This window comes from Drosophila mojavensis, unplaced genomic scaffold, assembly GCF_018153725.1.
Source record: "Drosophila mojavensis isolate 15081-1352.22 unplaced genomic scaffold, ASM1815372v1 contig_74, whole genome shotgun sequence".
Classification (NCBI taxonomy): Eukaryota; Metazoa; Arthropoda; class Insecta; order Diptera; family Drosophilidae; genus Drosophila; species Drosophila mojavensis.
The window spans coordinates 4,540,696-4,555,112 of record NW_025318899.1 but is presented as its reverse complement, the minus strand read 5'-3'; the positions used below and the strand labels follow the sequence as shown (position 1 = coordinate 4,555,112).

General features: G+C 42.6%; 6 protein-coding genes across 9 annotated transcripts; 3 read left to right on the top strand and 3 right to left on the bottom strand.

Annotated features, from left to right (window-relative positions):
* The first annotated feature begins 82 nt into the window (after positions 1 to 82).
* On the top strand, positions 83 to 789 carry LOC6587003 (ragulator complex protein LAMTOR4 homolog). Its single transcript, XM_032733464.2, has 2 exons — positions 83 to 313; positions 375 to 789. Exons 1-2 carry the CDS (start codon positions 168 to 170, stop codon positions 589 to 591), a joined length of 363 nt encoding a protein of 120 aa, XP_032589355.2. The 5' UTR covers positions 83 to 167; the 3' UTR covers positions 592 to 789.
* LOC6587004 (vacuolar fusion protein CCZ1 homolog) lies at positions 701 to 2,389 on the bottom strand. Its single transcript, XM_002012562.4, has 4 exons — positions 2,181 to 2,389; positions 2,023 to 2,120; positions 1,233 to 1,957; positions 701 to 1,173 (listed from the first exon to the last, which is right to left on the bottom strand). The coding sequence occupies exons 1-4, from the start codon at positions 2,316 to 2,318 to the stop codon at positions 719 to 721; spliced, it is 1,416 nt and encodes a 471-aa protein (XP_002012598.2). The 5' UTR covers positions 2,319 to 2,389; the 3' UTR covers positions 701 to 718.
* Positions 2,390 to 2,716: 327 nt separating this feature from the next.
* On the bottom strand, positions 2,717 to 7,140 carry LOC6581409 (polyubiquitin-C). 3 transcript variants are annotated; one of them, XM_044009769.1, is made up of 2 exons: positions 7,125 to 7,140; positions 2,717 to 5,472 (listed from the first exon to the last, which is right to left on the bottom strand). In XM_044009769.1, the coding sequence occupies exon 2, from the start codon at positions 5,460 to 5,462 to the stop codon at positions 2,943 to 2,945; it is 2,520 nt and encodes an 839-aa protein (XP_043865704.1). In that variant the 5' UTR covers positions 5,463 to 5,472; positions 7,125 to 7,140; the 3' UTR covers positions 2,717 to 2,942. The 3 variants fall into 3 exon arrangements, with proteins under 3 accessions (XP_043865704.1, XP_015017295.2, XP_002007139.2); XM_015161809.3 differs by lacking the exon at positions 7,125 to 7,140 and adding an exon at positions 6,838 to 6,993; XM_002007103.4 differs by lacking the exon at positions 7,125 to 7,140 and adding an exon at positions 6,285 to 6,414.
* A 433-nt stretch (positions 7,141 to 7,573) lies between these two features.
* On the top strand, positions 7,574 to 9,359 carry LOC6581408 (very-long-chain enoyl-CoA reductase). The gene is made up of 5 exons (XM_002007102.4): positions 7,574 to 7,788; positions 7,865 to 8,092; positions 8,576 to 8,792; positions 8,851 to 8,966; positions 9,037 to 9,359. Exons 1-5 carry the CDS (start codon positions 7,643 to 7,645, stop codon positions 9,239 to 9,241), a joined length of 912 nt encoding a protein of 303 aa, XP_002007138.1. The 5' UTR covers positions 7,574 to 7,642; the 3' UTR covers positions 9,242 to 9,359.
* Positions 9,360 to 9,795: 436 nt separating this feature from the next.
* On the top strand, positions 9,796 to 12,222 carry LOC6581407 (anaphase-promoting complex subunit 5). The gene is made up of 2 exons (XM_002007101.4): positions 9,796 to 9,983; positions 10,039 to 12,222. Exons 1-2 carry the CDS (start codon positions 9,864 to 9,866, stop codon positions 12,175 to 12,177), a joined length of 2,259 nt encoding a protein of 752 aa, XP_002007137.1. The 5' UTR covers positions 9,796 to 9,863; the 3' UTR covers positions 12,178 to 12,222.
* Positions 12,178 to 14,112, bottom strand: LOC6581406 (mitochondrial import receptor subunit TOM22 homolog). 2 transcript variants are annotated; one of them, XM_015161808.3, is made up of 3 exons: positions 13,924 to 14,112; positions 12,988 to 13,032; positions 12,178 to 12,892 (listed from the first exon to the last, which is right to left on the bottom strand). In XM_015161808.3, the coding sequence occupies exons 1-3, from the start codon at positions 13,942 to 13,944 to the stop codon at positions 12,587 to 12,589; spliced, it is 372 nt and encodes a 123-aa protein (XP_015017294.1). In that variant the 5' UTR covers positions 13,945 to 14,112; the 3' UTR covers positions 12,178 to 12,586. The 2 variants fall into 2 exon arrangements, with proteins under 2 accessions (XP_015017294.1, XP_002007136.1); XM_002007100.4 differs by lacking the exon at positions 13,924 to 14,112 and adding an exon at positions 13,216 to 13,553.
* Between the last annotated feature and the right edge of the window lie 305 nt (positions 14,113 to 14,417).

Here is a 14,417-nt window from a genome sequence, read left to right as displayed (position 1 = left end):
TCGAAATCACTGGCGATGGTAGTCACACTCGAGTGCTATAATATCGATATGCACATAATATCGATAAGTGTGTTCGCGTGGTAAGTGAATGGCATCAAATGCAGCTGCAAACAAAAACAATAAAGAACGGAATCTGAGGCGTGAGCCTGAGTTTAAGGAATTGAATTATGGACAAAGATAAGCTAATTGTTCCCAATCAAATTGGTTACTTGATACTTAAGGATGATGGCGCAGTACTGGAATCAGGTGGCGACTTAAAAAACGATGAGCGCAGCGCAAATATAATAATGGGCCTATTAAATCTAACCGAGAGGCAAGTTGAACTAATCTGAATGTGGAAATCAAACTAAATAATTTTGTTTCCACGCCTGCAGCATTGATGACAACTTTATAGCTAACAGTAGCTGTGAGCGCATTACCATTGATTACGAGCACCACAGCTACAGCATATGCATGTCGAATCGTCATATTTATATTGTTAAATTTAGTAAAGGGCAGAATGGAGCAACAACCAGTTCGTCGTCGTCAACGAGCGTTTACATTGATGCCAACAATGAGCTGACGACGAATAGTGGCACGGTGCTGGCTTGAAAGGAGCATCCACAGAGGCACCTCAGCCCCTGCTGCGGCCTCTGCTGGCAACCAGTAACGAGGAACAATAGTAGCAGCACAACCAAATACAATTGGAAAACGCCATTCATTTATCTATTATTACTTTTTATTTGTCAAAGAATACATCATCTGTGAGCTCCTGTTCAAATATACGCTTTGCCTCCTGTGTCACATCGAGCAGCGTTGTTGCCTTGCTTTTGCTGAGGATCACATAATATTGTCGCCAATTGCAACGACGCTTCACAATCCAATAGTCATTCGTTGTCTTCACCTGCAGCTCCTCGGCGGCAGAGATTTCTTGTATGGGATTAGCAAGATCTGCAATGATGCTCATTACATTTCGTGGAATGCTCTTTGCATTTCGATGGATATTTGTATGATGCTTGAGGCTTTGCTCGTTGATAAACAGATATTTGGCTGAGCCATCGTCAGGGTTAGTTGCAGTCGTTGCAGATGCACTCGCATTCAACTTCGAGGCAGTAGCAATGTCTTTAGCCAGGCAGCTGAGCTGTGGGCCCAAATAGGCGTGCAGCTCTTCATAGAACTCCTGCGTAGGAACAGCTACAATGAAACTTTCATTTAGAGAGAATATTGAAGTAATTACAGAACATTTTCTTTACCATCCACAAATAGACAAAGCGTAACATTCAATGCGCGATATATGAGCAAACAATGCGGCCTAATTTGCTTATCTAAATCCAAGTAGACCTCAGTTGCGATTGGCTTTTCTCCTTCGAGTACAAATGCACCCGTTCGAAAGGTATCCACAGATCCAACCTCAGAAACTGTTCCCAGGACATACGAATGCAAGCTATACAAGTCGCTAGCAGCCAGTTTGCCTCCACAGACAACTTGGTCGTTATAGAACATGATGCACTCTTTGACTGCTGTGAAGGTATCGCATAGCATGCTGAAGTTATGGGCGCGCAAAAAGAGGCTTTTGTCTAGAGCAAGATACTGAATGGAGTGTAGCATATCCATGATATCACACTGAGCCAGATCTTTGAGTGTAGCCAAATAGCGGTCATAGAATTTTTTCAGATCTGCAGCCAATTGTTGGCGCTGCTCCTCTGCCTCCTCACTGCCTGGGCTGGCCGTCAGTTTCGTTTGGAGTGGACCATGATGAAAGCGATACATATGATAGCATTGCCTTAAGACAGCTTGATATATCCTATCAGATACTTCGCCCCCTCTATAGTCAGCCACCTCGACGCCTTCCTTGAGCTTCACCTCTTTGGGGACATTGACCACCAACACAAGCCAGAAGCCTGGCTCTGGCTGATAGAAAAGCTGGGTTGTCTTCTGCGTATGCAAAGCCTTACAATCATCCTCGCTTGTAAACGTTCTGGTAGAGGAAAATAAACATAAGTCTTCCTTCTTGGGCTGTAGCTGTGGTAGCCGCTGACTCACCCCGTGAATGTAATGATGGCTTCACTAAGACCCACATCTTTGATTTTTGTATTTAGTTCAATATCATTTGGATGATAAAACAGAATTTTCTTGTGCTCCTGTTGGATGAAAGCAATAACATTTTGTAGGCGTCTCTCCCACGGATTGGCTTAACTCACCTCGCCCTCCTTCTGACTCAGATTGGAATTGAATACATAGAAGCTACGCAGCGTGATTTCCGCACGCTGCAATACCTTGGCCATTTCGTCTGCACGTTCACTATCAGATTTCTTTTGTCCGAAATAAACGGGAAGCATTCACTTTACGGATTGAAATTTATTTGTCATGCACTTTTTGACAGTCACCACGAAACGTATTCATGTTTAGCAAAACAAATACCAATCACAGTGAAACGTTAACGTCCACAGATGGAATAAATATACATATATAATATAGACGGAATAAATATATATAATAATATAGATGGAATAAATACAAATATATATATATATATATGTACATGAAATATCATTTGATGTAAAATGCCATTTTATTCCAATTAAGCGAATATTCAAACGTTATATATTGGATTTCCATGACAGAAAACTCCAAGAAATGAATTTCTTATGAAATGTTGCAATCTCATCACCCAGTGCATTTTTGTTTACCCAGTAACAGGACCTGACAATAAATAAAATAAAATGCAAAATACAACTTCTTGAATATGGTAAATTTATTTTAATTTGTTATTGTTTATGGAATTTGAAGCAAGAATTAAGCCAGAAGAAACAGCAGGCACAGGAAATTCGGCTCAATGCTTGAACTTGTAATTTTGAATTTTTTCTTGCGGTCTAGTGTTTTTTGCAGAAATAAAAAAATTTGGAAACTGTGGCTTGATTTTAGTGTTGAATTATTCATTTGCGCTTTCTTTTATTTTGCAATTAAGTTGAGTAACCGCCACGCAGACGCAGTACCAAATGAAGGGTAGACTCCTTTTGAATGTTGTAGTCAGACAGGGTGCGACCATCTTCCAGTTGCTTGCCGGCAAAGATCAGACGCTGCTGATCTGGGGGAATACCTTCCTTGTCCTGAATCTTAGCCTTCACATTCTCAATGGTATCGGAAGGCTCCACCTCCAGAGTGATGGTCTTGCCAGTCAGGGTCTTCACGAAGATTTGCATACCACCACGCAGACGGAGAACCAAGTGGAGGGTCGATTCCTTCTGGATATTGTAGTCAGACAAGGTGCGACCGTCTTCCAGTTGCTTGCCGGCGAAGATAAGACGCTGCTGATCGGGGGGAATACCTTCCTTGTCCTGAATCTTAGCCTTCACGTTTTCAATCGTGTCGGAAGGCTCCACCTCCAGAGTGATGGTCTTGCCAGTCAGGGTCTTCACAAAGATTTGCATACCACCACGCAGACGGAGAACCAAGTGGAGGGTCGATTCCTTTTGGATATTGTAGTCAGACAAGGTGCGGCCATCTTCCAGTTGCTTGCCAGCGAAGATCAGACGCTGCTGGTCTGGGGGAATACCTTCCTTGTCCTGAATCTTAGCCTTCACATTCTCAATGGTATCGGAAGGCTCCACCTCCAAAGTGATGGTCTTGCCAGTCAGGGTCTTCACGAAGATTTGCATACCACCACGCAGACGGAGAACCAAGTGGAGGGTCGATTCCTTCTGGATATTGTAGTCAGACAAGGTGCGGCCATCTTCCAGTTGCTTGCCAGCGAAGATCAGACGCTGCTGGTCTGGGGGAATACCTTCCTTGTCCTGAATCTTAGCCTTCACATTCTCAATGGTATCGGAAGGCTCCACCTCCAGAGTGATGGTCTTGCCAGTCAGGGTCTTCACGAAGATTTGCATACCACCACGCAGACGGAGAACCAAGTGAAGGGTCGATTCCTTCTGTATATTGTAGTCAGACAAGGTGCGGCCATCTTCCAGTTGCTTGCCAGCGAAGATCAGACGCTGCTGGTCTGGGGGAATACCTTCCTTGTCCTGAATCTTAGCCTTCACATTCTCAATGGTATCGGAAGGCTCCACCTCCAGAGTGATGGTCTTGCCAGTCAGGGTCTTCACGAAGATTTGCATACCACCACGCAGACGGAGAACCAAGTGGAGGGTCGATTCCTTTTGGATATTGTAGTCAGACAAGGTGCGACCGTCTTCCAGTTGCTTGCCGGCGAAGATCAGACGCTGCTGGTCTGGGGGAATACCTTCCTTGTCCTGAATCTTGGCCTTGACGTTTTCAATCGTGTCGGAAGGCTCCACCTCCAGAGTGATGGTCTTGCCAGTCAGGGTCTTCACGAAGATTTGCATACCACCACGCAGACGGAGGACCAGATGAAGGGTCGATTCCTTCTGGATATTGTAGTCAGACAAGGTGCGACCATCTTCCAGTTGCTTGCCAGCGAAGATCAGACGCTGCTGGTCTGGGGGAATACCTTCCTTATCCTGAATCTTAGCCTTCACATTCTCAATGGTATCGGAAGGTTCCACCTCCAGAGTGATGGTCTTGCCAGTCAGGGTCTTCACGAAGATTTGCATACCACCACGCAGACGGAGAACCAAGTGGAGGGTGGATTCCTTTTGAATGTTGTAGTCAGACAAGGTGCGACCGTCTTCCAGTTGCTTGCCGGCGAAGATCAGACGCTGCTGGTCTGGGGGAATACCTTCCTTGTCCTGAATCTTGGCCTTCACGTTTTCAATGGTATCGGAAGGCTCCACCTCCAAGGTGATGGTTTTGCCAGTCAGGGTCTTCACGAAGATTTGCATACCACCACGCAGACGGAGGACCAGATGAAGGGTCGACTCCTTCTGGATATTGTAGTCAGACAAGGTGCGACCATCTTCCAGTTGCTTGCCGGCGAAGATCAGACGCTGCTGATCTGGGGGAATACCTTCCTTGTCCTGAATCTTAGCCTTCACATTCTCAATGGTATCGGAAGGCTCCACCTCCAGAGTGATGGTCTTGCCAGTCAGGGTCTTCACGAAGATTTGCATACCACCACGCAGACGGAGAACCAAGTGGAGGGTCGATTCCTTCTGGATATTGTAGTCAGACAAGGTGCGACCATCTTCCAGTTGCTTGCCGGCGAAGATCAGACGCTGCTGGTCTGGGGGAATACCTTCCTTGTCCTGAATCTTAGCCTTCACATTCTCAATGGTATCGGAAGGCTCCACCTCCAGAGTGATGGTCTTGCCAGTCAGGGTCTTCACGAAGATTTGCATACCACCACGCAGACGGAGGACCAGATGAAGGGTCGACTCCTTCTGGATATTGTAGTCAGACAAAGTGCGGCCATCTTCCAGTTGCTTGCCGGCAAAGATCAGACGCTGCTGATCTGGTGGAATTCCCTCCTTATCTTGAATCTTGGCCTTAACGTTCTCAATGGTATCGGAAGGCTCAACCTCCAGAGTGATGGTCTTTCCCGTCAAAGTTTTAACGAAGATCTGCATTTTGGTAATTCTGGAAATAAAAATATGAAATAAAATAAAAAGTTAGAAAAAAAAAAAAAACTTGTCTTGACAGACCTCAACTCAAAGTGCTATGAAATTATAACTTTCACGATGACTAACAGAGCTGTAGAAAATTCGAGTATGTCCCCGATTGCTTTGTGCTTGACCCATACGCACACAAACGCAAAGTGAATATTTGTATGTATACTTATTATCTACGTCTCTTCACACTTTGGACTCTTCCTATTTCCTCCCTTGTCAAAGTCTTAAACAAAGAGAAAAAACCTTTGTTGACGGCCATTGCTCTGCCATTGACTCTTCTTATATACTAACATATACATATATACTCATACAAATATATTTGCATACAGGGTTGCTTGCGTCTGAAGTTTTGCAACGCAGATTTTGTTTTTAATAAAATCAAAAATTAACACGCAGTGTAAATTTCTAACTGCGCACTTATTTTTTCCCTTCTATATATATATACATACATAAATACGAATGCATTAGATAAGTGCGTGCAAATAATACACACATACATTTGCAGTAACTTATGTCTATATACATATACACGCATATATAATTATATATATACGCATATGTACATGTATGTTTTAGTATGTCTTCTTGAATTTTCTATGACACCATTAAGCTAATTTCACAACAAATTGGAAAAAAATAGCTTAATTCCAAATAAACACGTAACCAAAAATACGACGAAAGAAAAAAAAAAATGGCGTATCGAACATCTACCTTCTACATTTCATACAAGCAGATTTTTAAAATATAGAAAATAATGTACCATAACTCGACAAAACTCACTTTTTCAATCACTGATTCTTAGCTTTTAGATATTTAATTGTTCACTAAAAATTAACTTTTTTATTTCAGTTTATTCACAGCTGCGATTATTCCTTCTGCTCAATTGCTTCACTTTTTGATTACTTCAAACGATTTCCAATGTGCCTCACTTTATATAGACTTGGCAACTGCAGGGGAACTTTTGTATACTTGGATGGGGAAACTGTAATGTTAATAGAGCTATCCTGCTCACGCACAAATTTCAAGAACTTGCAAGTCTTAATAATTTGTTTGCCTTAATGGTAAAATAACATTGCTTGCAGTTTCTAATCAATTTATGCAAATTGTAGTGCCAATACACTGAAAGCCGTATGCAAAATTATACCGAACATGCCTAAAACAATTCGTTCGATTCGTAATGCACAACTGCAGCATCTATACGTGCTATATGTTTATCTCACTCTCTCGCTTGTCCTCTAATTTAACCACACTTAAATCTACCACACTTTAGGGGTGCCAGACCGTTGAGTTAAACACAATTTAAATTTAATTTTATATTGATTTTTTTACTCACCCCTCAAACCGTTTACTTTAAGTTTCGTTTGCCTAATATTTTTATTTACTGAATTTCACTATACCGTTTGATTAATGCTGCGCGTTTTTTTCTTTCTTATATTGTTAGCTTGTTTGCTAAATTTTAACAATTTCTTTTAGCTCCAAGTGTTCACTTTTGAAGTCAAACGGAAAATGAATGAGTTAAAAAAGGTTACGCCGCACGAATGTTTATACACAATTTCAGTTTTCAAGGCTTACTACGGGAATTTATTTTTTGTTTGTGTATTTTAAAATCTAGACACTCACCACACAATTAAAATTTTTTTTTTGTAACAAATTCAAGACGAGACCTGCTTTACGTGCTGAGTCGACTGGCTTAGTAACAATTCCTGTAGACCAACGATAGAAAAAATGACTTTGTAAGCAATGTTAGCTAGGGGTATATTTTGGTAATCCTATAAAGTTTTCAATTGGAGTTTCAAACATAAAAGCGTCATACGATTTGACTTGGTTAACAACGGTAACTGGGCATACAATTTTTGGCACATCAAACTTGAGGTAACATAGCCAATTGAGTTTTACAATATCAGCACTGACCAGAGTGTTCTCTGGTCAGTGATATCAGTGAGAAAATTTGACATGAGAAGCATTGGTGGCTTAGCATACACTTTTGTGATGTCACATATTGACAAATTTGACTTTGACAGTGCCATTTGAGTTATACAGCATAGTAACATAATCTCTCTCTGATTGCTAACCTTTCATTAGTCAGCAACACTCTAAATAAAGACTAGCTAGACGAAAAATAGTGACAGTCACGAAAAATGGTGGAGCTGGAAGTACTAAATGCCAAAACTAGCAAAGCCTATGGCAAGGTAAATGTGTCCTCTGCCTCGGTTGCGATAAGCGAGCTACGCGTCGTGATTCACAAAAGTTTAAAGCAAACGCCGCATGCCGACCGCATATCGCTGTAAGTGCACCAACGCACACACACATGCAAACAAACATGCATAAATTCCCAAAAACTAATAATGTTTTCATTTAAGACGCCTGGAGCCGCGTGGCAAAAGCTTGAAGGATACTGATACCGTTGGAGCACTTAACCTCAGCGATGGGGACAAGGTCTACATTAAGGATTTGGGACCACAAATTGGCTGGAAGACCGTGTTCCTGGCCGAGTATGCAGGTCCTTTGATTGTTTATCTAATTTTCTATTTTCGTCCGGAATTCATTTACGGCAAGGCAGCTGGGAATCCCATTTCGTTGACCACTCAGTAAGTAGTTATTAGCTATAGATATCATTCACTCTCTCTCTCTCTGTGTGTGTGTGTGTGTGTAGGTATGTGTGACTTTCGCCAGAGTAACACACATACACAGATTCACATACGCACACAGTGATAATAGTATCGACCCGCTTGACCCAGCGGTCGATTTTGTGAGCTTATGCAAATAATTTGTGATCAGCGCTGGGCTAGCTTTTACCTGTTGTTGGCTGCATAATCATTAACACGCTTTCAACACGATTTGTATATACTCTGAACGCACTCTGAACGGGGTATATGAAGTGTTGATGAAAACATGGCGTTTGGACACGACTAATAGCTACCTCGTAATCTTATATATGCGATCATATAAAGAAAATTTTCATAAATTATAATAAAATGTAGTTTAAAAATCTGAATCAGAGAAATTCCCAATTTTACAAAATTTCCCTTTTTTAATATAATAATATAATAATATATATTTATCATTCATAGTATCGCCGCTGGCTGTTATACCGTTCACTATGTGAAGCGTTTGCTGGAGACGATCTTCGTGCATCGTTTCTCCCATAATACGATGCCGCTGCGTAATCTGTTCAAGAATTGCAGCTACTATTGGGGCTTCACAGCGTATGTCTCTTACCATGTGAATCATCCACTCTACACATCCCCCTGCATGTGCACCGTCTATGCTGCACTGGCTGCCTTTGCTGTGAGTGTTTCATAAATATTATCTTATGTAAACATTCTAAAGGATTTTTGATTTTTAGCTCTGCGAATTGGGCAACTTTTCGATACACATTGCTTTACGTAATTTGCGTCCGCCGGGCACCAAGGTGCGCAAGATTCCAGTGGCCGACGGCAATCCATTGACAAAGCTATTCAAGTAAGTCCTGATCTCGCGCTCTATCGACTTCATTGTAAATCTTATTATTCAATTGAATGTTCTCTTGCAGCTTGGTCTCTTGCCCTAATTATACATACGAGATTGGCGCCTGGGTCTGCTTCTCGGCTATGACCTCTTGCTTGCCCGCCTATCTGTTTGCATTCGCTGGCGCATTCCAGATGACTGTTTGGGCTCTGGCCAAGCATCGCAATTACAAGAAGGAATTCAAGGATTATCCAAGGGGTCGCCGTGCCATTTTCCCATTCCTCATCTAAAGTTCGCTATTGCGTTCATACATTTTGCAAGATTTACATGTGCACACCACGTACTGTTATTCCAATTCATTGACTAGAATTAATTAGCTTCGCTAAAAATAAATGGGTAGAAGATTGACGAACTTTGTATATTGGCTTTGCGCATACGAATATTTATATATTTATTAGGCAAACAGCGATTGTGAGCTGATAGACTTTGAACCTATCAGCTTACACAGTTTATACGTTATACGTGTTAACAAAAGGACTGTATTTGTGTTGTGCAATGAAATGTAATGAGCAATGAAGCCAGACTTACGGCTCTTTCGGTGCTAAATAACCGTGCGCAGTCTGCGATGCTCTTATTCGACTATTATTTATAGAAATTTTCAAATATCCGCCAACTTTAGTTCTCACAAGCGTCAAACAAGTTGGCAGCACTCTGTTGTCTCTGTCACGTGAAGTTGGCGGCTTCTGTGTATTGCAATATTCGTTGTTAATCAAACTTTTAAATAGCCCGCCAAAGTGAGTTGCCATATGTTTAAGACCATACTATGTGAAGTTGGCTGTAGCTGAGTATATTCGTGTGTGTGTGTGTGTGAATAGTTTGTGTTTGTGCCGGCAAAATAAAAATTCAGATGAGATGAATTTGTTCGAGGAGCTGGATACATTGGATCCCAGCTCCAAGCTGGTGCCGCCGCGCATAGAGACACCCACACCTCACAAGATAGCCGTACTGATACTACTCAAGCAATATGTGAAGGTACGTGAATTTGCAACTCTCTCAATTGATACATTTACATACAACATTTATGTAGGAAAAGAAGAATTCAATGGATTCGGGAATTACGATGCGACCACAGAGGCGACGCATGTTTTGTATGCTCATGTTCAAGTTAATCCAAGAGGCGGATATGACGTATAATGAGCTGCACAATTTGATTACGAGCAAGCCATTTAAGCTGGACGCACTTATGCTGGAGTCCTTCGAGAAGGCAATGTCCGAGTTCTGTGGCTCGGCCAGCATTGAGGCATTGTTCGACTTCGCCGAAATGCAAAACATCGACACACTGCTGAATGAAGACTACGGCGTTAGCCAGTTCAGCATGGTTGGCGTTTACGTCCGACGAGTGGCCGTTGTGCTTGAACGCTTCTCTTTCGCCGAGATGATGTGCATGTATCGGAATATATGTCTCTACTATGAGCGTGGTATACGAGCCCTATCGTCGGGAGCACGGAAATTGATTGTTGGTGGCGTGCTGCACAGAGCGCAGACACCACCACCGTCAGCTCCGGAGGAGGAGATTAACAAGGACACGGCTGAGCCGAAGCAAGAACAGGGAGTGGTTGGTCAGTCGCTAAGCAGATGGGCGCCGAAGCAGGCGAAATTCTTTATTAACAAGCAGTCGGAACTATTGGACAATGATGAGAGCTCCGCCTTGTCCCCCAAAGAGCTGCAGCTGAAGGTGCAGCAGATCATTGAGGATCTTCCCTTGAATACGACCTCCTATTTTCTGGGATATATGAATCAGCTGCGCATACGTGATTACTATAATGCATTGTCGGCTCTGCATCGAGCCTTGGATCGGTCGCCTGTGCGGCTGATGAGCCAGGAGAAGGGCTATCAATACTTTTGCATCAATCTGGCCGTGCTGCATGCGACATTTGGGCATCGGGAGGAGGCACTGGCAGCACTCAGAGAGAGCATCATGCTCGCCCAAGAGCACGGCGACAAGAGGAGCTTGAATTTGGCCAATACCTGGCACTGCCTACTGCGCGACGAGCTGCCCCTCTCGTATGTGCAACGCAGCGTGGCTGACATCAGTGATGCGGATGGGAATCTTCTACAGAATTATACGCTTGCGCTCCACTTTGCTGTGAAACTGGGCACCGTGGCGGGCTATCAGCCGTTGCGTCTCTTCGACCTGCTGCAACATAGTGATCAGCTAACCAATCGGAACAATCTTTCCAATCATGCCTCTGAAGCCTTGGCCTTGAGGAGCGCTGTTTGGTGTGCCTACGGCAGACACGAATTGTCGGCTTTGTATGCCCAGCTGCTGTTGTCCGTACGGGATCGTTTCAATTGCAGCGGATCGGCCGGCATAGGCAGCGCTCTGGCCAGCTATGCCATGTGGCTGCATTTGCAGGGCGAACTGCGTCTCGCTCGCGTATTGCTTCACCGGGCCCGCGAACAGCTGCCACGCATGCCGAACGCTGAGTGCTGGATGATTAGCCAGTGTCATGTGACCATACAGTCGGGGATTTATCGCTGTCGTTGGCACGACGCCCTTAAAGCATGTGATCAACTGCATCTACTCGATCCATCGGCTGCGATGCAACAGCGCGCCGCCATCTATGTGGCCAAGCGCGAATTTTTTAATGCACGCCGGCTGCTTGATAAGCTGGCAGCCAAGTCGGAGCTGCCGTTTCTGCTGCGCATGCGTGTCCAAGTCCTGCTCGCCTACTGCAGCCTAGCCGAGGGCAATTTCTCCAGCGAGGCAGTTATGCTGCTGCTGCGTGTGGCCGAGGATATGTCCGAGTCGCAGATGGACTACGAGTTGGCCACTGTGGATATGTTGCTGGCACAGGTACTTCTAATGCTGGGCATGCCGCAAAAGGCGTACCAGGCCATCAAGCGCAGCATGGACGATATACACATAAACGGGGGACTCTACGAGCGGGCCAAGGCGGACTTTGTGTTCGTGCGTTGCCTGCTGGCCATTAAGGATGCAAATGCTCGCAAAGCGCAGCTGTTGAAATCCTTGGATATATTGGAGCGTTCCGCACAGTCCTTTAAGAAGCTGTCGGCCCATGCAAAAGTCCTTGATGTCTATGTATTTCTCGCTCAGCGTTTCAATGAATACGGTGAGCGGGCACTGCGTAATAAATACGCTGGAGAATTTCGTCGTTATTTTATGGAGCACCCCATACCAAGAGAATATCTCGGTGGTCCTTAATTAACTCTTAATAAACGAATTTTTATTAAATTTTACAAACATTAATTGTTCTTTTCTTCTTGATGTGTAGGCCAACTACAAATACTTGGACTAAACCCTAGTTGAAAGTTCTATGCCAACTGCTCGAATGAGTGGATATTAAGATGGTAAATGCTTAAGGCGTTGACTTTGATTGGCTTCCATTGATTGCCATTAGTATATGTGTGTGTGTGTTGTGTTTGGTTTTAGTGTTAATAAACATTCACTGGCAGGGACTTGTGAACTGGATCAACTGGCTCGATTCCGACTTATACTCTAGAGCGTGAGGGAATATCCCGTTTTAAATGTGGTTGCTGCTGTTGTTATTGTTTCGTCCCCGCTGGCAAATCGAACTAACGTATTATGCATAGATGTATATCAAAGCTGATAATTAACGAATTAATGGTAAACTGGGCGATGCTCCAGCGGCCATGGCACTGCCTGGACCAAGCAGCACTTGCTTCTGCTGCGACTTGTGTAGCTCCTCCATTTGGGCGCGCTCGGTCTCAAAAATGACGGGCGCAAACAGTATGACGGAACTCGTAAAGAATATCCACGATGCATTGCATGAGAACTGATAGAGACTACGGAAACTCTTCGCCGCAGTGGTGGCTACACTGCTCACCGCATTGCGCACTGATTCCGGGAACATTTCTGATAGTCCCATCATACGTTCACCGAACGTCTCATCTGGTTCCTAAACAACACAAGTGTGAGGTTAGAATGTTCACTTCTGTATATACATACATATATTCTGCATGTTTACAAACATAAATTGAGAGCAAAACTTACATCATCGTAATTCTCACCATCTGTTTGCGGCTCTTCATTTGCTGGCTGTAAAGAAAGTAATGCGATTGATGCACGTTGTAATAATCAATAAGTACAAAGGCACATACATAACTATGTATGTGTGTGTGTGTATGTGTACGTTTGATAAGCAGATGGACTAGTTCTCCAATTACGTGAGCACGAAAACCAAAACGGTAGGGGCTTTCAGACGCACGCGGTTTAACTTACAATGGCTACTGTCCGGCGCTCTGGCGTCTCGTCCTTGCTACCACCTAACGAAGACATCCCACTATCCTTTTCAATGAACTCAATGTCAGGATCAGAGTCCATCAAATCCTCAATTTTTACGTTATCGGTATCCACTTTTGCGGCTTTATTTTAAACACTTGTTATAATATTCTCGTCGGGTTAAATGAAACCCTTATATATATCGCGTGTACAACACAAAAAACTTTAAATAATACAATGGACAATATAATCAGTTCGCACTGTCGTTTTCGTTGTAAAAAATTGATTTCGTGTGTGCTCCGCGATGATACCTGGTGCTATAGTTCACAGCGGAACTCGTTCTATTGTATGAACTTACTCAAAATGGTAGTCGGCGAATTGGGTTGCTCGCGATTCATCGATAAACAAAATAAAAGAAACAAAATGTATTTGTATAATATTTGTTTTAAGCAACAGAGACATTATAGCTAAATTAAAATGTTGCTTTAGATTTTAGATAATAAACGTGTAATCAATGTTAATATATTTTCTAGAGTGCGCTGATTATAATATATTAGATTATTTACTGGGTTACTCCGAAAGGTAGCCATCGAATTCGCTTGATTATTAATTATCGATAAGTAATTTAAAACAGAAATTTAAAGGTGAATTTTACAGACAACACGGATGAGGAGATTGATGAGTTGAAGGGTTATAGATTGTAGTTACCTTATCATCTGGTTCGCTCATGATTTTATATTAATTATAGGACACGTGTTACTTTTTTTTTTTTTTTTTTAATATAAAATATACACGATATGCACAGAGTGAAATTTGGAAACGTCGACAAATTAAGCGACAATATTTTGCTTACTGAATATTGCTTTTGTATTTGTGAATGTGATACTGAAATATGAGGCGATAAATGCCAACTAAATATCCAGAGCTTACTGTTTCTTCCAACAAAATTTAAAACAATATTGTTGAGCGTTGGTATATTGTTATTTATTTTTATATTTGTTCGTTTTTCTTTTTAACAAAGCTTTGAAATTTCAGACACCCGAAAACAATCAGAACTTCTAGAAAACAAAACAACTAAGGAAAGTACCTAAAATTATAGTTGATATACTTAGATAATGTCTTAATTTTCTTCAATGTCAGCCATTACGATAGATTGGATATAAACAGCATATAGTTAGAATATATATATAATATATAGTTTA